This window comes from Notechis scutatus, chromosome 2, assembly GCF_049901735.1.
Source record: "Notechis scutatus isolate UNSWTSFEM ecotype Mainland chromosome 2, rNotScu1.2, whole genome shotgun sequence".
Lineage (NCBI taxonomy): Eukaryota > Metazoa > Chordata > Lepidosauria > Squamata > Elapidae > Notechis > Notechis scutatus.
The window spans coordinates 169,544,256-169,565,561 of NC_142010.1; the positions used below are offsets into that span (position 1 = coordinate 169,544,256).

At 42.0% G+C, this 21,306-nt stretch overlaps 1 protein-coding gene and 1 long non-coding RNA gene across 2 annotated transcripts; both read left to right on the plus strand.

Moving 5' to 3' along the window:
- The first annotated feature begins 246 nt into the window (after positions 1 to 246).
- Positions 247 to 18,079, plus strand: DUSP4 (dual specificity phosphatase 4). Its single transcript, XM_026672873.2, has 4 exons — positions 247 to 1,363; positions 8,504 to 8,640; positions 12,994 to 13,213; positions 15,338 to 18,079. The coding sequence occupies exons 1-4, from the start codon at positions 952 to 954 to the stop codon at positions 15,721 to 15,723; spliced, it is 1,155 nt and encodes a 384-aa protein (XP_026528658.1). The 5' UTR covers positions 247 to 951; the 3' UTR covers positions 15,724 to 18,079.
- A 2,437-nt stretch (positions 18,080 to 20,516) lies between these two features.
- On the plus strand, positions 20,517 to 20,948 carry LOC148132407 (uncharacterized). The gene is made up of 2 exons (XR_015747957.1): positions 20,517 to 20,639; positions 20,729 to 20,948. It is a non-coding gene; the product is annotated as an uncharacterized LOC148132407 (long non-coding RNA).
- Positions 20,949 to 21,306: the final 358 nt, after the last annotated feature.

The window sequence follows — 21,306 nt, forward strand, 5'->3', positions numbered from 1 at the left end:
ATCTTATGTGATTCACAAGAGGCCCACTCTACAAATGCTTGTGCATTTTAAATCAAATGAAGGTATCCAGAAAGGTTACGGGGAAGATCATTTAAATTAGTAATCGTGAGCTAAATCCATGCTCCTGAGGGGTTTTTTTTTGGTGGGGGGGGGAGGGCAGAATCCAGATCACTGAATCTCAGGTTCGTTTAATCACCAAACCTGGCAGCTAAAAATAAAAGACTGAGGCAAAGCAAGAGGAGTGCGTGCAAGTTTTATTGTATATTATAGCGGGTCCCTGTGAAATGATTCCCAATTGGCGTGTTTTTTATTTTTTTTACTAGAATTATATAATTGTTTTATGAACAATCGGCAAACCAATCTTTATTACGGCCACACACCAGCATACACAATGCTAGTCAAAAGCTTGTTGGGAGAGGTTCGGGGCCGCCACAAACGTCGCATGCTTGTCGACCGATGGACGCTAGGTCAACCCTGAGTGAACCGTTCCCTCCTTTCACCAGCGCCCCAACCCGCCGCGTTTTCCCTTAAAGCCGGCGGCTGCCGAAAGTAAATAACGTTCCGCTCCTGAGGAAGAAACGGCCATAAACCCCGCCTTGCTGTAAGCTTTCTAATGAATGAAGGCGAACAGAAGCGCCGAGGCGTCGTTTACTTTCCGCCCCCCTCCTCATTGTGACGTCGCTCCGGCTGCGTTCCATTCACGGCGAGAGAAGCAAGAATGAGGCCGGCCGCCGGAGAGAAGGGAAAGGAGAGCGGAGAGGATGTGGGGGGCGGAGCCAGGTAGTAAAAGGAATCCTCCCCCGCACTCGAGCCGGCGTGCGGGGAGTATTGCCACTACCAGCAAGCTCCGTTATTAATGACTTGAGCCTGATACGGCGCGGGAGGCAAAATGTTCTAAGGCCTTAGCCGTTTCCCGGGCCAGGAAGGAGAGCCTGCGCACAGCCGGCAGCCATGGTGGAGCTCCGGGAGATGGACTGCAACGTGCTTCGGCACCTCCTGCATCGGGGGGACTGCAACGGCGGCACCAGTAGCAGTTCCTCCACTCCTCCCGCTGGCGGGAAGTGCCTCCTCTTGGACTGCAGGCCCTTCCTCGCTCACAGCGCCGGCCACATCCGCGGCGCGCTCAACGTGAGGTGCAACACCATCGTCCGACGGCGGACCAAAGGGTCGGTCAGCCTGGAGCAGATCCTCCCGGCGGAAGACGAGGCGCGCTCCCGCCTGCGTTCGGGTCTCTACTCGGCCGTGGTGGTGTACGACGAGCGGAGCCCGCGGGCCGAATCTTTGCGGGAGGACAGCACCGTGTCGCTGGTGGTGCGGGCGCTGCGCAAGGACGCGGAGCACACCAACATCTGCTTGCTGAAAGGTAAAGGGGGGTGCGCACGAATTTAGCCCGGGAGAGTAAGGTCAGGCCTTTGGACCCTTCAACCCCATTTCCCGGTACGCTGGACCCAGATCACCCAGCGGATGATGGGTTTAAAAAGGCCGGTGGGAATGGGCGGGGGGCCCCGGGGTTTAAATCCTCGCACAGCCTGGGAAGGACAAGGCCACTTAAGCATGTTCCTCTCTTTCCCTCCTTTCCCCAACCCTCGCGATTTGGAAGACGCAGGACTCTCCAAGGGTTGAGGTGAACTGGAAGGACCCCGCCGTCGCCACTTTGCGACGGTGGAGGAGGACCGAGAACAAGTCTTCGAGTCGGGCCCTTTCCCACCCCACTCTTCTCCGTCCCTCCGTTTCCGTATCTCTGCTGGCTTGCAAAGGACTTCGCCAGTGGAGCGCTGCCGGGGGCGGAATGAAAGGGAGGAGGAGGAGGAGGTCCACGTCCCATCCATTCGAAGGGCACAACGTGTGAGCCGCGTGTCAGTCCCCTCTCACGCCCTTCTTCACTTCCGTCGGGCGTGGTTTGAGCAGCGATGACGCCAAGGGCCCGCGGCTGTTCCCTCGCTTGGCTTGGCGCCCCTCAGCCCTCCCGCCCGCCAGCCACCTGACTCGGGCTGCGGGGCAACAATGTCAAGGCGCCCGTTGCTAGAAAACCAGAAGTCGGGGCGATGGGTTGAAACTCCCTTCAGCTCCTCGAGAGAATTTCTCAGACCGGACCAACCAAAAAAAGAAAGAAAAGAAAAGAAAAGACCAACGCGCAGCTTCCTGCAGACTCATTTCACTTAGAGCAGGGGTCCCCAAACTTGGCAACTTTAAAGGCTTGTGGACTTCAACTCCCAGAATTCCCCAGCCAGCATAGCTGGCTGGAGAATTCTGGGAGTTGAAGTCCACAAGTCTTAAGGTTGCCAAGTTTGGAGACCTCTGACGTAGAGGTTTCTGACCTCCCCTATTTTTTTCTCTCTGCCCCATGGCTTGGCAAAGAAGGCAGGAAAGAACCTCGAAGGAAGGTGGGACTGTGTTCCTAATCCACAAAAGGAGCGTTTTCACAAAAGGCCATTTTAGAAAATCTTTTCTTTTGTGTATACAGAGAGCATTTACACCAAGACAAATTCCTTGTGTGTCCAATCACACTTGGCCAATAAAAGAATTCTATTCTATTGATCAATTTTATGAAGAAAATGGCTTGGGGCAGGGGGTGGGTGGGTCACACTGTTTGTCAATTCTTGGAGCTTTCCAGTCAAATTGCCCTCAAAGGAAAGTAAATAGTCCAGCAGTCAACAGGATGTGGCCTTTTTTATAGAATAGAATAGACTAGAACAGAATTGGTCTTGGTGCAAATACTCTCTGTATACATAAAAGAAAAGATATATTTGTCAGGAGTCGAGAATCATAAGGTACGACACTTAATGATAGTTATAGGGTACAATAAGCAATCAATTACACTAGGAAACAGTAAATATAAATTGTAAGGATACAAGCGATAAAGTTACAGTCATACAGTCACAAGCAGGAGGGGGTGGGTGATAATGATTGATGACAAGATTAACAGTAGTAGTAGTGCAGTAATACTAGTTATACAGCTGTATGTGAGAAAAGCAGCTAGGAAATTAACCCAGAGTGAGAAAAACTATTCAGTTATGGAATTGGGTTATCTAAGGTGTTGGGACAAAAAGTTAGCAGCAATTCATGCTTTGATTAATAATGGTTTCCCTTATAATCTTTGCCCCTCAGTTCCCATTTCTTGCTTGGGTGTGGCCCAAGGAAACCAGGCGGTATTGTAGGGGAGGGGGGTATTTCCTGCCCATCTGACTTATTAGCTGGTTGTATTCTGAAGGCAGCTGGTGACCTTTTGAATTACAAAAGCTTTGGGTGGGTGGAAGGGAAAAGGGTGAGAGATCCTGTTTTATTGTTCCCCAAATGGCCTCTCCCCTTAGGAATGCATGAGAATAAGGCTGGCAGTGGTGGGAAGTAGCCCTACGTTTTATCTGTAGGGGTAGTGCCATGGCTCCGGGCCATGTATTTGTATCCTCTGGAAGGAAGTTTTTATGGGCTTCTCTGGAAAAGTCACCCCTTCCCCCTGCTGAGTCCTTAAATAGCCCTCACCAAAATATTCCAGCTCAGAATAGGATTTATTTTGTGGCTCCTTCTGAGAGACATTGGAAAGACAGCTCCCTCAATTATAATTTAAACATTTTCAAAACCTTGTGTTACAGATGAACAGAAAGCCCTACAGTTTAATCAGATTTGGTAATTACTGAAACTAATAGTGGATGATAAAAAAAACATGAAACTGGAATCTTGAGATAAATGGTTATAGTCTCTAATATAAGGGAGGCTCTCTTAAAATAGAAATGATTCATGGGACAATTCTCTGGCTTTTAAGGCTAGAAAATTGTGTTTAAAGCAGACAAAAAGTCAAAATAAACCAATACCATTGATCAATTTCAAAAGGCATTTGTACTCATTTGACAACTGATTAGTTCTGTTTGCATCTTGGCTTCCTTTGTGTTTTGCTTCAGTTGAAATAATGGATGATTAGGAAGATTGGGGCTTTAAGTTGTAACATTTGTTATCTAATTACCCAATTCCCATTGTTGGAATTCTTGTAGTTAATTCCCAACCCTTATAGAAGCCTCGTGTCTTTCTGATTCCTGAAAATGCTTGATGTTGCAATGCAGTTTTGCTGAAAAAAAATGTCTGCTAAAGTTGGAACTGGTTGGGAGTGGGGGCTTGGAAAGTGGAAGACTCTGCTTAAGCTCTTTATAGGCTCAACCAACTATAGAGGATCAGGTGCCTCTTTAGAATTTAGTTTGTTGTTTCATGGTGGCCTTGGCTTCTTCTGGGCCATGCTAAACAAAGCTAGAATTATGAACATTTGACTAATTTACCTAACTTTGGTGTTCCATGTTTGGTTTGGGCATGTCCAGAATATGGACCTTACTGGAAAGGTGTTATTTTGCATTTAGCCTTGGAACGCATATAGTCCTACTTTTTATTTATCTAAATTCAAGATTTTTTTCCCACACTGGGAGTCTATTCTATTGAACAATTCAATGCAATTTATTTTTAGCTTACTGCTCTGGGAATAGTGCATTTTTGCAAAAAGATCTTGTCAGTGGTAGGGTTCCTACAAACTCTGAGGTTGATAGAAAATATTTCCTGATGCTTATTCTTTCAAAATTTTAAGGGGAATTGCTACATTTAGCGTTACAGAAGCTTCAGAACTGGGGAGGAAGGGTGTCTTTCCTGTTACTTTTCTAGCTTCCTCCAATAGGTTTTGGGGAAAAACCTGACTGTTTTAATTGAGATCTAACCAAGAGAATGCAAAGTATTTTCCTGGATCAGCCTTCTTAATAGAATACCCTACTGTTATGTGCATTTTAGCCACTTTTATTATAACGTCTCCTGTGGCTTATGTACCAAGAAACCTTGATCCATTAAGATCCTTGGACCAGTTGAAATAATTTAGTAAATCAATAAATAAAATAATGGAGGAAGAAGAAGGATGACGACCTTGCACTTAAAAGCCTTCTCACTGTGGGTATTTCTGTAGGACAAGGTGAAATTACTCATACTAAAAAAATTCATGTGGTAAAGAGCATTTCAGTTCTGTATGAATGGTAAAACTTGCTGTCCCTGGGAAGATAAAATAACAATTTGGAGAGTTCTTGTTAATGACATTTGGCAGAACTCAGATGAGCGTGGTGTGTCCATCCTTATGCTCCATCATTTCTCAGCAGCTTTCACTAGCATCAATCATGGTCCAGCTGAGAATGATGGGCACCATGTTATGGTGGTTCTTCCTGATTTGTTGATTGCAATGGGTATTGATGGAAGGAAGAGATCATAACCACAGCCTGTTATTTGCAGAATGTCTCGGGTCCAAAGTCACTTTTGTCTTTAACCATCTGCATGATACTTCTGGGTGAGTTAACCTGTCATTTGGGAGTTCAATATGACCAGCATGGGGATGACACCTAATGATATGTCTTGATACAGAGCCATCCACGTGATATGGTCCATGTCCTGTATGGAGGGCAGTGTCTGGAGGTTGTTCAAATCAGACTTGGGCTCAATCCTAACAAGAACTAGTACTTGTGGATACTTGGATTCCTCAGTTCCCAGGATTTTCCATCTTTAGTTCTGGATGGAGTAACACTTTCCCGTTTGACACTAGTGTGTACTTTGAAAGCAGGAGGCAACTTTACCCAAGAAGGCCTTTGAAAAGATTCATCTAATGTGTCTGTAGTGCCCATTTCTAATTCAGGATGCCTTTACATGGTCACTCATGTCCTAACCACTCCAAAAATGGACAGTTGCAATGCAGTCTATATTCGACTGCCCTTGAATACCACCCAAAAGCTACACCTGGTCCAGAATGCGGAGGTGTGAGCAGTGATGGCATGCCCTGTCATGACCACAGGGCACCACTGCTTTGCAAGTAGTACTGGTTGCCAGTTGACTTCCAAGTGCATTACAAAGTCCTGGCTATCACCTATAAATCCTTTCATGACATACAGCCTGGTTATTTGAGGGACCATCCTTCCTTGATGGTTTCTGCTCACCAGGTTCCCTTGATCAAACAAGATAATCTGTTAGAGTTTAGGATGCATGGCTGCTCAATTGCAGGACATGCCCTCTGGAACTGCTCTCCCCCAGAATGGCTTCTATCCTGATCTAGTTCTGAAAGTCTGGGACAAGCCTGCCTAATGTGTAGCCAACTACCTGACAAGGTTTTAAAGTAACACATTCACCATCAGTCTGAAAGACATACTGCTGACCAGCCCCAGGTCCTAACATGGCAGGTGATCTTTTGCAGGCCATGTAGGTTGGTCTGTGCATCTTGAGTGTTCTCCCAGGGGACACACACACACACACACAGAATAGTGCTTTGGTACTCAGCTGCTTTGAAACTCATTGAATTTGGTAATCATTTTGACACAAAAATTTTGTTTTTCTATTTTGTTGCCATCTGGAGTCAGGCAGCTTCTAAATTGTATGAACAAAATTGACCCAGAAGTTGGGATTTCTAGTTTGGCAATTTTTGGTGGTTGTAGAGTACTTATTAAATTTGTATGCTGCCTATTTCACTATTGACTAGTGACTCCAGAAGTAGAAAATGAACTTTAAGAGGATTTTGTGTTAACAAATTTGCTGTAAACTTTCCAGAAGTATAATCATGTTAATTTGTATGGTAACTAAAACAAAAACTTTTGGCATGTTAGAAAGTAACATAGCTTGGGGTGGAGGGAGGTGCTTAATATAGATAGGTGAATGAATAATAATATTAGCTACAGCTATGTGTACATGGTGGGAAGGAAAGCAGTGAGAGGTGAAAAAAAGACACCAAAAAAGTAGGCATGGCTCAAATGAAGTTTGAAGATGTAAACTAAGTCATGGTAGGTTCCTTGGTAACCTTCCAACAATCATGAAATCACCAATCCCTTGGTAACCAAACGTTCATGACCACGCACTCAGTTTCATTGTGTTTTTAGAGTACAGGTAGTCCTTAACTTAGAAACAGTTGCTTAATGACCATTCAAAATTATGACAAGCTCAAAGTTACTTATGAGTCATCCTTGAAGTTACAACTGCTGCACGGTCATGTAATTGCATTGCAGGAAATTGGCTTGCATTTACAAAAGGTTATAGAATCCTGATGTCACATGATGACATTTTGCTGTTGTTGTTTTTTTGCTGTCTTCCTAAAAAAACAACCCATTAATTAGTTGGACTATTAAAAAATATTAAATAAAATTAAATTGGGAAAGTGGGCACTTCCCTCTCACACTTTCTGAAATATAAGGCCAAATTCCCAAAGGTTGGTACTAATTGCCACTGGTCAACTACAAGCCTGATTTGGGCAACCGTGTTAAGGCGGTCAGTGATGTTAGAAGAGAGAGTAATTTGAAAGAATGTAGTGGCCAACCTCATTTGCAATGGTGCCAAGCAAACATGGACATATCCAGATGGTAACTGAGAATTACCTTTGAGGGAAGCTCTACGTTTAATTTTTGCCAACAGTGAAGCACATTTCATTCCTCTGCACTCCCCTGAGTTTTTTTATTATTCTCTCAAATGCTTAGTTTTGTGAAAGAACATTTTTAGAAATTGTATTTGATTACCAATAGTAGTACTAAATATCACTTTATTATATGCTGTACTAGGTTTCCTGGTGTGCCAGTTGATTGCTATTGCTTTCATTATAGCTCTCTTGGTCTCTGGTCCTTTTTATTTCTTTGGCTGTTGTGCTTCGACAGCTCTTCAATATTTCCTTTATATATAAATGCCTCTATAGATTAACCAAGGATTCCTTTCATTGAATAGAAACCACAATTAACCATAGCCAGCAGTCAGAAGGTTTCAAATAAAGTAGAGCGTGTTGATCTGAGCCTTTTTTCTTTGTCCTCTGTTTTATCCAGTGTGGTGTGACCCATGTCTTCATTTCATATTTGATTTGTCTCTACAGCCATAAGATCAGCTAATTGTTTTTGAAGTCAAAGCCAGCTTTGTATAAATGCAAATAGCAGCTTGTTTTTCCTCTAAAGCACTAATATAACAGATGGGAAATGAGCAGGGGAATTAGGAATCTGTATCAGTAATATTAACTTGCAGATCTTTAGAAGACACTTGTGCCAAGTCTTGAGTGCAACTCCAGTCTTCTGCTAAAACTGTCTAGTTTTAGTCAGTCTAGGAAGCCATGCACGGTTAGACCTGATTAGGGTCCTTGATTAATTGGTATGGGACATCGCCAAGGAAATCCTAGGTTGTAGGAAGTCAAAAGTTCCACAAGAAGATTTCATACTATTGCCAAGAAAATGTCATGAACAGGTTTACAGTGTCGTTAAAAACTTCAGAACATCCTTGACTTTGTGGTCTCTTTTGTTAAAGTGAGTCATATCATTGCCACTGTGCTGCGGCATTATCTCTTCCTCTTGCTTTTAAGCAAACATCTGTGGCGATGGCCATTTAGTATGCAAGTCTGAAAACACATTTATGCATGTTGTGCATATGTTGGAGGTGGGCCGGCCTCTGTGTCTCCTTGTGCTTTGGTAATAGTTGAATAAATCTGTAGCATCTTGTAAATGATGACCACCACTTTGTATGTTTTCTTTTTTACTTTCAGGTGGCTACGAAAGATTCCAGTCAGAATATCCAGAACTCTGCACAAAGACAAAATCTCTTACAACAGCCTCTACTTTGGCACCTGTGGAGCATCTGGACCATAGCTGCAGTTCCTGTGGGACACCACAGCATGATCAGGTAGGCTGGCTTTTCTCTATGCTTCAAAGCTGTCTGTTGTCTGAGGCTTCCTTTTATTTATTGATGGCATCCATATCCCTCTGGTGATATATACAGAGATTCTCCTCTTGAGGTTGATTTAATCGTGCTTGGTGGTGAGTCATAGGTGATGCAGAACAGCATCCAAGGTAAAATGTGTTTTTTATAGTTATAAAATCCTAAAATGAAGGCGGTATTTTTCTGCGTACAGCAATGGCAGCTGTAGGAAGTTTCGCAATCCTTCCGGAGACGTTAAGGTTCTGAACTGGTAATACGAAGCAAACAAAATCATTTTCAGAACTGATGGAACTTCTGTTGGCTAATAGAGTTATGAGAGTTGAGCACACATAGTTGTAGAAAGGACACTGGAGAAACACACGGGCTGGAATTTCAGGTTCCCCAAATCCATAAGGGCAAGTTGTTGTACTTTTCTCTAATATTGTGGAGGATTCTCCTCTTTTATTGTATCTCACCTTCTGAAATAGTTTGACCTGAGATCTAGATTGGTCCCAAGCATCCAGTCAAGTGGGGATGTAACTCTAGATTTTCCCATCTGCTCCAAAATTTAACCATGACATTGTTCATATTGGGCAATATAAATTTAGCAGTATAGTGAAGCACTAGAGGGAAATCAAAGGAACTTACTTGCTGTGTGGTCACAAACAGCGTAAGTTTATTTTCCCTCCGCACAGCATTGTTGACCAGAAAGCTCTGGGTAATTTGTTGTCAATTGAAGTGAAATGGGAAGACAAATCTATCTAATTGAGAAATGGCAATATTTTTATTGCACTTTTTCTTTTCTTCGCTTCTGCTTTTGAAATGAGAGATTCAGGTGTGCTCCTGATGGGTACGTAGTGATGCAAATCTGTAAATCCCTGCATGCGCTTTTTAGCCCAACCAAGAAAATGGGCAGGGCCAGTGAATCATGCATTGATGTTCTTGGTTGGACCCATGTTTTGTGTCTTGGCCTCCTAATGAAGATGTGCAGGCTAGATATGGTTTATTTTGGGAAGCACTGTTGGCTCTAGAGTAGGGGTGTCAAACTTGCGGGCCAGATGTGTCACGTGCTGGCCCTGCCCACGCCCGGTTTAGCAAAGGGGAAAGAAGTCCCGGTACATACATGACAATGCAACACCCTTGCTCTAGAGTTAGAGAGCCAAATTAAGTGAAGGGCATAAGAGTGAGACCCTGTTCCTGATGTTGGGAACCAGTTGGGATTGTTGCCGCTGTACCAGCCTCTCTGCCTGAGGTTCTTGATTCAGTCTCCCAAGAGGTCTTGTTTGTGGTGACCAGAGCTCTCCTTGGAAATGAGGATTCTGAGGTTTACAGGGGTTTGAGACCTTTCTGGATCTGGGATTTTACCCTCTTTGGTGTTGGATGGAGTGGTACTGGCCAAACAGACCTGGTGCGCAATCTGGGGATCCTAGAATCATGACTCCTGCTGGAGGAGCAGGTGGCAGTCATAGGTAGGAGGGCTAGCTATGTATAACTTGTTGTTGTGTTCCAGATGCAACCTTCCTTGTGCCCTGAGTCGTATTTACTCATGCCATGATCCTCTCTAGAATTAATTGTTGTAATACGCTGTAATAGCCTTGAAAAGTATTTAGAGGCTCTAGCTAGTGCAGAATGCGGCTGAACAGTTATGTCTGCCTTTGTATGGCATAAATTTCATCTCTTTTTCGTGAGCTCAGCCAGTTGCCGGTTTGCATCTGGGTGCAATCCAAGGTGCTGGATTTGACCTTTAAAGCGCTACATGCCCTGGGACGAATATTTGAGGAACTACCGCTTCCTCGTTACATCTACCCATTTCATCAGGTTGAGCAGCAGAGGTATGCTATTGGTCTCATCTACTAAGCAGTTTTATCTCTGTGTGGCCCCTGCCCTATGGAACATCACATGACTACAGGGGTATGTGATACTCCTAACTTTGAGAATGGGTTGTAACTTTGGGGGGTGGGGATTCCGTCATATCTTTGAATGGTTGATAAGCGATTGGATATTAAGCAAGGATTACCTGGATTGTATGAGTTTTGTCCTGCAGCTGATAGAGATTGAATCAATAAAATTAAAACATGGCCTCATGAGCAGGGTATTTCATAACGTCTTCTAGAGTCTTCTTCATGTTGTGTTGCAAGCTACCTTTTGGCTTGTCTGATTAGATCCAGATATTTATACAAAGAAGCTAAGAACGGAAAAGGTACAACTGATTTCAATCAGTTGTGAAACTTGAGATAAAATAACTTGCAACCCAAAAATCATACAGCAGATGTATGTTATTTTACATCAAGGTGTGTTTGTGTGTGTGTGTATAGTGCATTTATGTAGATGTACTAACTATTAAACAAAGTATCTTAATTACAGCAGCATCAACAAAAAGTCTAGGATTGCTTTGATTAAGATGGCTTTGATTCTGGCAAACACTGGTTTACTAACAGAGTTCTTTGTGTAATTTTTAGGGTGAATGATCTTGGTGATTGATTGATTGATTGGAACTTAGTGAGCTTTCTTTGCCTAGTAGGAGAAATTCTAGCCTACAAGTATTTTAAGGTTCAGGTGCCATAAACCTGCATACTTTCCAAAAAGGAAAATGTATTGAGTGACTATCATGTCCAGGGACAGGAGAGGGAGGTACTTTTATCTCCAAAATCCATAATTTTGGAATGAAATTATTTTAGCTTTAACTCTCTGCAAGTATTAGCTTGTTACACACGTTTCCCTCAAGAAGAGATTAAGACTCTTATAATCAAGGAATGTACAAATCTACACACTGACAAAGAGGCAGTGAAATTCCTTCTCAAGCCACGTGTGTAGCAGAAATTAGGCAATAAGAACAGCTTATCCCTTGGAATGCATGTAGGCTAAAGAGAGTTGTCCAGGTTATCCAGAGACAATAGTGAAACAGACTTGCCCTCATTTCTGATAAAAAGCCGTGGTGGCGCAGAATGCAGCATTGCAGGCTAACTCACTGCTCACTCCAGGAGTTCGAATCTGAGCGACTCAGGGTTGACTCAGCCTTCCATCCTTCCGAGGTCAGTAAAATGAGGACCCAGATTGTTGGGGGCAATAGGCTAACTCTGAAAACTGCTTAGAGAGGCCTGTAAAAGCACTGTGAAGCGGTACATATAAGACTAAGTGCCATTGCTATCTTCTGCAGATCTCAATCCTGAAATAGTTCAAGTGGAGGAATCCAGTGATGATTGATGAAACCCTTTCTAGCTGCTAGTACAGCAGGCCACTGTATTGGCTTGGTCTGAGCTTAGCACACTGAACCAAACCTGCAGTGCCGACTTAGAGTTACATACAAAAAACAACAGTACTGCCATTAAGGAAGTGATAAAGTGCATTCCAAAGTTATTTGCTAGCAGGTACGAAAGTTTATTTGGAGAAGGGCAGTAAATGTGCATTTTTCCCCTTGCTGTCAGCAACTGATATGGAGCCTTGGATATATGTTTCACAGTGCTGTCTGTCCAAAAACCTGATTAGGAGTTACACGTTCACTGTGACTCAGCATGCGGGCACTTCTAAGTAAAATTTAGGCAGGCATTTTTGCGAGCACCCGTTTTTGTTCTGTCATCTTAACTACAAAGTGCAGAATATAAACCTATTGATTCCCCAGTTTGGGTTTAGGAGGTGGGGAGGATTTTGAATATTAAAAATGATGGGTAATAATATCAGAGAACAAATTTCTGTAGTTCGTGGTTGGCAATCTAGAAATGTAATTTAACTGCAAACAACAGAGTCTGTGTGGTGACAGTTTCTGATTTTGGGATTGAAACATAGGTGTGGAAGGAGCATGTTGCAGTCTGTACAGTTAAAGCACAATTTAGTTATAGAGTAATATTTAGTATCTTGAGGTTAGTGAAAAGAAGACAAGCTGTTTGGGGCAATTTTTTCTGAATGGTCAGAGAGCATCTGGACTTTGACTCCATCCTTTCTTAGCAGGGCGGGCAAGTCCCTTTATTGCTGAACTTCAGATTTAATCTTCTATTTAAACATTCTCTAAACAGAAATGATATTTTAAAAATTAAATTATGAAATAGTGAAGAGCTAAAGCTATATGGAAATAGATGAGCAGGTGCAACCAGCAAGTCATAATTGAATGTGAAAAAAATTAAATTAGCAAGAGAAAAAATTCCCAGTGGAGAACACTCCATGTGCATCTAGACAGGAGCCTACAGAAGTTCAGGTGATGTCCTTTTGGAAAGAATTGGCGAGATGTTGACCACTGTCCAGTGTGTTGTTTTTTTGTTCATGAGGTCCTGTGTTTTTCTTGTTTCTTACACTGTCTCCTCTTTTTCATTTCTTCCCTCCTCCTTCTTCTTCTTCTTCCCGTAGGGTGGCCCGGTGGAAATCTTGCCTTTCCTCTTCCTTGGCAGCGCTCATCATGCAGCTCGGAGGGACATGTTAGAGGCCTTGGGAATCACGGCCTTATTAAACGTTTCCTCAGACTGCCCCAACCACTTCGAAGGACACTTTCAATATAAGTGCATTCCAGTAGAAGATAACCACAAAACTGACATCAGCTCCTGGTTCATGGAAGCCATCGAATACATAGGTGAGATAATGGTAAAGTATGGCATGTTGGTGGAGATGATTGGATTTTATTTTATTTTATTAAATTTAAGCCACCTAATAACTAAGATCCTGGGCAGTTTACAACAAAGCATACTAAAAATTTGAATAAAAACATAATAAGATCAAGTATTGGAGTAGTGATTAAAGGCATCAGGTTAGAAGCGGGAGACTGAGTTTTAGCCTTAACTTAAGCACAAAGCCACCTTGGGCCTATTCCCTTTCCCTCAGCCTTGGGAAGCAGACAGTGGCAAACCACTTCTGAAAAACCTTGCCAAGAACACTGCGGCTACTTGAGCAGGCAGTCATCAGGAGTCAAGACTGACTCGTGGGTGCGCATGTACACACCCAACACAAAGCCAAAGAAGCCATCATACAAACTAGGCAGCTGCAAGGCAAGTCATTCCACGCTTAAAAACATGCAAATGAAAAAAGCCAATTAAATCTGAGGAAATAGGTTCTCACCTGCTGCCTGAATGGCACTAATGTGTGCACCAATCAAGTCTTGCTGGAGAGTAATACGATAAATGGGGGTGTTGCCGCAGGGAAAAAAGCTCTCTCCTTGAACATGGCCTGCCACGATTGGATGCGAGTTGTAGAGCCCAAGTTTCTAATCCTGGAACTGTATTCTTCAGAAAGTATTTGACAGAATTTGGGCTTACACCGTGCCATGTGTTTTTGTGGATGTGACACTTCCTTTGTGTACAGCCCAAATGCTCTTAAAAAAAAAAAAAAAAGCAACATTCTCAACAGCTTTACTATCGCATGTTAGTTAGATCTCTTTGAGCCTAGTCTTTCTGCCTTCCAATTACATCTGCTCCTTTGCTGTATCAAACAGAACAAAAGCCCCAGAGTGCTGTTTCTGGGCACGGCGGGAGGGAAAAATAGAGTTTCATTAGCACTAAGAGCTCTGTTTCCCCAACTTTCAAACATCTGATAATAGGACTAATAGACACACCACTCCAGAGCTTTGAGTTTTTTCCAGATAACAGATAATCAGAGTTGGAAGGGACCTTATAAGTCATCTAGTCCAACCTCCTGCCCAAGCGGGAGACCCTACATCATTTCTGACAAATGGCAGTCCAATCTCTTCTTGAAAGTCTCAAGTGATGGCGCTCCCACAGCTTCCGAGGGCAAGCTGTTCCGTTGGTTGGTTGTTCTCACTGTCAGAAAGTTTCTCCTTATTTCCAGATTAAATCTCTCCTTGATCAGTTTCCATCCATTATTCCTTGTCTGGCCTTCGGGTGTTTTAGAAAATAGCTTGACCCCTTCCTCCCTGTGGCAGCCTCTCAAATATTGGAAGACTGCTATCATGTCTCCCCTGGTCCTTCTCTTCATTAGACTAGCCAAGCCTAGTTTCTGTAACCATTCTTCATACGTTTTAGTCTCCAGTCCCCTAATCATCCTGGTGGCTCTTCTCTGTACTTTTTCTAGAGTCTCAACATGCTTTTTTATAATGCGGTGACCAAAACTGGATGCAGTACTCTAGGTGTGGTCTTACCAGTTGTAGCCGTATGTTTTATGTGAGAGAGATATATATATTTTCCTCCATTCTGTCGCTGCTTTATTAATTGATTGGCCATTCATTCATTTGATTTGTATAACCACCCATCTCAGTCCAATGGACTCAGGGAGGAGTCAACTTGATAAGTGCAGCAGAATTCTTGCGTATTACCAGGAGCATCATTTGAGACCAAGACAAAATTCTGCAGGAAATTCAGAACTGAGCTTGAATAAAGGAAGCTATTCTCCAAGTTTCTTGGAAAGATCTACTTTCTGAAACAAATGAGGGAGATCTTCCCAGTCACTATTCATTCCACCATTCTTGTGATATGAATAATAAAATTTGCAACATAATTTAGGTTGCTTTGTGCATACCATGTATCTATCACACCTAGAACTACGTTTAGAAATAGCTTGCCTCCCATGGAGGAGTCCTGGGTAGATATTTGATCAGGGTGGCTGTATAAAGTGATCCAATAAATAAAGTGAGGGCAGGCGAGATTTCCAAGGCCTTGGGGGAATTGTGGCTCATAGCTCCAGAGTTGGGTCAGAGTTGCACTTTTAAGGGTTGAAATGTGCTAATGCTTCTGCTCTGCTCCCCTAGATGCTGTTAAGGTGTGTCACGGACGGGTGCTGGTGCACTGCCAAGCTGGCATCTCCCGATCAGCTACCATCTGTTTGGCTTACCTAATCATGAAGAAGCGAGTCAAGCTTGAGGAGGCCTTTGAGTTTGTCAAGCAACGACGGAGCATCATCTCTCCAAACTTCAGCTTCATGGGTCAGCTGCTTCAGTTTGAATCCCAAGTGCTGACCACTTCGTGTGCTGCCGAGGCTGTGAGCCCCTCAGGAACGCTAAGAGAAAGGGGGAAGGGCTCCTCCACACCCACGTCCCAGTTCGTCTTCAGTTTCCCAGTCTCTGTGGCCGTGCATTCCACTTCGAGCAGCCTTCCTTATCTGCATAGCCCTATCACCACCTCTCCCACCTGCTAGAGTAAGCCTTTGGGGTTACACCTAGGGACATCGAAGGACAGAATCCTACAGCCCCGTTGGCAATCACTATAGGCAATAAAAAACTCTGCCCGCCCCCCCATTCCCTTACAGCCAAATGGAATGCACCAAAGACAGTTATAGTCGACGTTGCAGCTAGGACGGAACCCAGAGGGGGGCAGTGGGTTCCGGCATGTCCTTTCTTGGCAAGATGTTTTACCTCATTTTCTAAAACTATATAAAAAGCTTGAAGTTTTAAAGTCCTGATAATGTTTTTGGGTGTTGGGGAGGGAGAAGGCGAAATGTGGTTGAACCATCAGGCTGTGAGAGCCAGTGCTCCCAATATTTTGGACCATAGATTCCAGAATTTTCAGCCAGCATGAACCTACAGTCTCCAAATAGGTGAGGGCGAGCAGGTTGGAGTGTCTGCATATGTGTGAAGAGCCTGCTAGGGCAGGGCACATTTCAAAAATGATTGGGAAGGAAAGCTTTGGGTATTACGTGAACAGAGCCCCCTCTCTGCTTTTTTAGGCTTCTGCGTGAGCAATAGTTGCATTAAATAAAGCAGCTATTAAAAGTAGCTGCATCTTTTGATCAGGCTTGCTTGAAGTCAGAATCAAGGGCTGCTTTTAACAGATGCACAAGAAGTCTTGGGTTTACACAAGGTCCAAAACAAGGCATCCAATCTGATTTTGAAATGTGCATTCTCCTAGTTGACTGCACCTGATCACCTTGTAGCAGCCGCAACCCCCGGGGTGGATGTATTTTATTAAAGTGCCTGTTTGTTTTTTTGTTTTTTGTTTAATTCTTGATTGGAATTTATAACGTTGTCACCTGTTTTGCGAAGCCGAGGTTTTGCATAAAGGGAAAAGAATGGAAGGCTCACTATGAAGTGACTTTCAGATTCTTTCTCTTAAACCAGTTTAAAATAAAATAAAAAATAATGGATTCGGATTTATGAACATAGGGAAGATGCTATTTTTTGAGGTAACTTGGGAAAAGTCAGGGACCTGGAAATGCTTGCTTGTCCTCCCAGCTTTTGCCTCTGAGGGTGATGTGACAAGAACAAGGTTTTTGTTCATGCTTATATTCTTGGTTCCTGATTATGCCTCTCTGGTGTGATAACTTGATCAGCCCTAAGTTAAGTGGCCTGTGCCCTTGTTTCTCCTCTTGCTTGGGAAGGAAGCCTTTTTGTGTCATCTGAATAATAGTAAACAGGCTTCACTGACACAAATGGACAGGCATGTTTTTTTCTTCTTCACCTAACACTGGGCAAAACTCTGCATGCCAAGTGGTTTAGTATCTTGAGACACCAGGGAAGAAAGCATTATCTTATTTAGTGGGGCAAGAGTAAAGACAGCTTCCAAGCAGCAGATGCTCGTCTCCTAAGCTCCCGTCAGTATAGCCAATTTGTAAGCATCATAGAAGCTGTCAGAATATTTGGTGGGAATCAGATTAGGAAAGGCTGAATCTTCCCCAGGCATGCTGGCTCAGGAATTCTGGGAATTGAAGTCCACACTTCATAAATATACCATGGTTGAGCAACACTGCTCTATAAAATAATCCTTCACGTGGATCCTCAAAGAGGATGTAAGTGTTGCACTCTCCCTCCCCAGGAATCTTATATAATGTGGAAACTAAGACCTTTGCAGCAACCTTAAGAGAAAGCATGTAAGGAAATATTTTTCTTCAAGAGCGATACCGGCCTGTAAGATTCCTAGATAGCAAGGATATAACCCTCTGGTTCGTATCAAACTCCTCCAATTTACTTGCTGAAGCCAATTTTAAGCAGGATTTTTGAGCAAAACATACAATTCCCACTGGGATTTAGCCCTCATTTCTTTTTGAGTATAGCCTCACTCTCTAAAATTGGGCTAGACTCGATAAAAAGCACCTGGCCTTTCTCCAGTTCCACATTGCTCTCCCCACCCCAAATTGGACCCATCATGTTATGCCAAAGATAGCCACATGAATCTTCTAGTTAAGCTAGTCTTTCAGACTAGAATGTTTTCAAGTTTTGCTCCTTGATTATATAGCTTGGGAGTTTACTGTGAAGAGATCTTTGACTTCCTTAAAGATTAGCTTATTTTTACTGTCGCACGTCAGGTGCCTATGGATGATAAGTGTTTTCACAGGCAGGATCTTTGCAGGTTCTGCCTCCTGTGGGTACAAAATGGAAAGTTTGCACACCCCTTCGAACATGATTTGGCCTGCCCTTCAAAGTTTTTGATACTACACCCAGCCCAATTGTGTATATTTTATAGGATGTCTAAAATGCATGTGTGTGTTTTTTAGATTGTGACTGTTTAATTTATTGCTTGATAATTAGTTGAAATAAATTTTCAGCTGTGGTTACCTTTCATAATGAAAATCAAAAGGCTCATTCATTCTTTTTTTGTGTACTTAACGACGGTTGCAGTGTCCCAGAGTAACGTGACCATCTTTTGCAACCTTCTGACAAGCGAAATCAACGAGGAAGCCAGATTCACTTAACTATTACTGACTTAATTGCAGTGACTCACTTAACTGTGGCAAGAAAAGTGGTAAAATGGAGCAAAACTCACTTGACTGTCCTGTAAGTCAAGGACTACATGCATTGGTTTTGCATTCCAATCAAAGCGGACTTCCAATTATCGGGATTTTTTTTTCCTATTTAAAATGGGGTTATTTTTTTAAAAAAACATGCTTTTAAATGATACTTTGCAGATAATTTAGGTACGTTCTAACAATGTTTTTGAATCCTGCAGGCCCACTGGAAGTTGATTTAAGGCATTTTTAAATTTTATTTCCCACCTTTTCTCAAGTATTCAAGGTTATTTTGCTTTATTCCAAGCAAATTTGAGTTGAAAGGTATTTCACTTTCATTTGTGACACATGTTCATAAGGAAACAATGATATAAGGTGGTTTAGATCAGTGGTCCCCACCCTTTCTTGCTTGGGGGACGGGGGGGGGGGGAATAGGGGATGGTTCGGTGAGAGCGGCAGATGCACGTGTGTGCCGCTCATACAAGTGGAGCTATGTGTACTTGTCTACCACTTGTGCATCCCAGTTCTGAACAGGCCATGGCCTGGTACTGGGCCATAGCCCACGGGTTGGGGATCACGGTTTATATAATGAGCAAAGCAGGAATATATCTGGCCAAGTATATAATGCACTAGAACACACGGAGAATAGTTCCATGGTTAATATATCATAATAAAAGTACACATGTTCAAGTATTAAAAAAAAGGAGAATTTATTGATTCTTTTCTGTCACAAGTACTATATGTCTGACATTAAGTGAAAGCACAGTAAGAGCTAACTCAGTTGTTACATTGGCTTTATGCAAAATTCCATCACAATGTTAAATTAAGAGCTAACCTAACCCTTAAAAAAAGGAAATAACCAACTTCCCAACTCCAACTCACAGACAATGAAGAAACCATACTGAGACTTCATGTTCTATTGCCAAAAGAAATCAAGAAGAATACAAGGCTAGCTATGCAAGCAAGTTACACAAGATTATTTTTAAAATGCAAAGCTAGTACTTCAATGCCTATAAAAATAAATGAGATGCCACGATGATCTAAAGTGATATTTGTTTTTGCAGAGGCCATCAACCTATATAAACAAAGTCACCAATTGTGAAAACTTGCTGGAAGTCTTGAAGGCATTACAAATAAATTAAAAAATATTGAAATTGCACTATAAACAAAGCCTTTAAAACCTTTTACCAGTAACTATTTTTCCGCAGAACCGGTACACAAAAACATCTACTTTGTTCAATAAATTACAAAAACGGTGGTCAGTGACATACAGATATTTAGATGTATATTTTGTCTTTTTTTACTTCAAACCTACAGACTAAAAGGAACATGAACGGAAGACAGGATAAGGAAAATGTGCCTTATATTATGGCACAAACTTTTATGGAACATTTCTGCTCCATAAACAAGCAAATGCTATAATGTATTTGTCAGCCTTTAAACTGCTAAAAGACTGATTCAATAGATGTTGTACAGCTACTTCTTTGAAAACTGTTCTGTTACTTAGTCTGCCTCATGATTTCCCCAACTAATAAAGCATGAAGGAAACTACACCATAAAACTCTTGTGCAAAGCACAATTATGCATTATGAATTTTGCTCTAAGTCATTAACATCTGGCACCAAGTGTAAATTTTATAAATAGAACAAATATAGATGATTCTATTTCTCATAACTTACTGTTTTATCTTTTTTTTTTTTTTTGAATAATTTGGTGTAATTTTGGCATTATAGGAGGGGACACTCAAGAAATGAATAACACCAGAGCTCTGCTTTCAAACCATAGAAATTTTGATTCTAGAATTTTAGCTATGGTTGTTGTTCTCTCACATAAAATATTTATAATCTGATAGCTACACAACTTATGTTTTACTGGAGACACGATTAGGAAGCCAGGCAGTTCCAATTCTATATTTTTTCCAAAGCTATGAAAAAAAAAGTACAGCATATGTAAATCTTGTTTCCATTGGCTGCAAAATACTGAGAAGCTGTTACCGGTATTAGAAAAAGGTGAATATATATATATACTCTCAGTTTTAGAACCCACCCAAGAAATAAACCATGGTAGATAAGTTTGTGCACTGTACTACAGTAATTTTAAAACAAACCAACCCCATTATGGCTTACAGTTGTATTTGAATTCTGGAAATAAGGTCTCTAGCAAAAATGGAGTTTCTTTTGCGTAGAGTTTATATTCTTGCTTAAAAAGAATCATGATAGAATGAATGGTAAAAAAGAATGATGGTAGAATGCCTTGTTATACTTTTCCATAAGGAGCTGCCATCATGTAAGGAAATACTAGAAATGTTAACTCTTCTATTATTAGATAGCATCTTTATGAACTAGATAGTAATTGCATAAAACATGGTAGCCGACAGCAATTTCATTGGCTTTGTCCACATTTACAATAGCCCATACACTACCCACAAAGCAAGACATTTGGACCACAAGAATCATTGAAGTTATATAGCCAGGCCTTCAAGGTGATGGACTCTGGTAGTGGACTTTGCATGTTGGCTTCGTTCTTGTAAATAGGAACTAGAATTCAAATGGTACATTTGTTTATGCTTTATGCTGCTGTGAGAACATGCTTCAGACTGCATTTGGTTATTTATGTAGTTGTGTCTTAGTCACACCAGGATATGATAATATGCAGTTGTGGCTTGCGGGAAGGAACTAAAAAAATAGTATTAAAATAAGAGAGGACAGAATGTCGTGCATGTACATCAAGTTGAAGGCATATGTAAAAATCAAATTTTCCAAAGCGACAAATTTTAGTAGGCAGATGGAATTGAAAATGTTTTGCCACCTGGGGAGAAAATTCTCCCACCATACTGAGAGAAAATAAATAGCTGGTGATTTGTTTGTCTTTTAAATCTCAATCTTCTACCTACTGGTTGAGTCATCCCTGCGTTTATTCAATTTGATTCCTTAAGGGCTGAAACATATATCATGGAAGATCTATGAACTAACTAACACTCCAGTTTTTCTTTTTCCAAGTAGGGGAAATCCTTCCAATTGTTCTCTTTGTGACATTTCCCAACTGAAAATTGCCTTCTTG

What these genes read in the sequence shown, in the direction of transcription:
- DUSP4 (XM_026672873.2), top strand. Translation starts at nt 952, where the DNA reads ATGGTGGAGCTCCGGGAGATGGACTGCAACGTGCTTCGGCACCTCCTG. An exon ending in CAACATCTGCTTGCTGAAAG is followed by an intron (nt 1,364 to 8,503) that starts GTAAAGGGGGGT and finishes TTTTACTTTCAG; the next exon opens with GTGGCTACGAAAGATTCCAG. An exon ending in GGAAGCCATCGAATACATAG is followed by an intron (nt 13,214 to 15,337) that starts GTGAGATAATGG and finishes CTGCTCCCCTAG; the next exon opens with ATGCTGTTAAGGTGTGTCAC.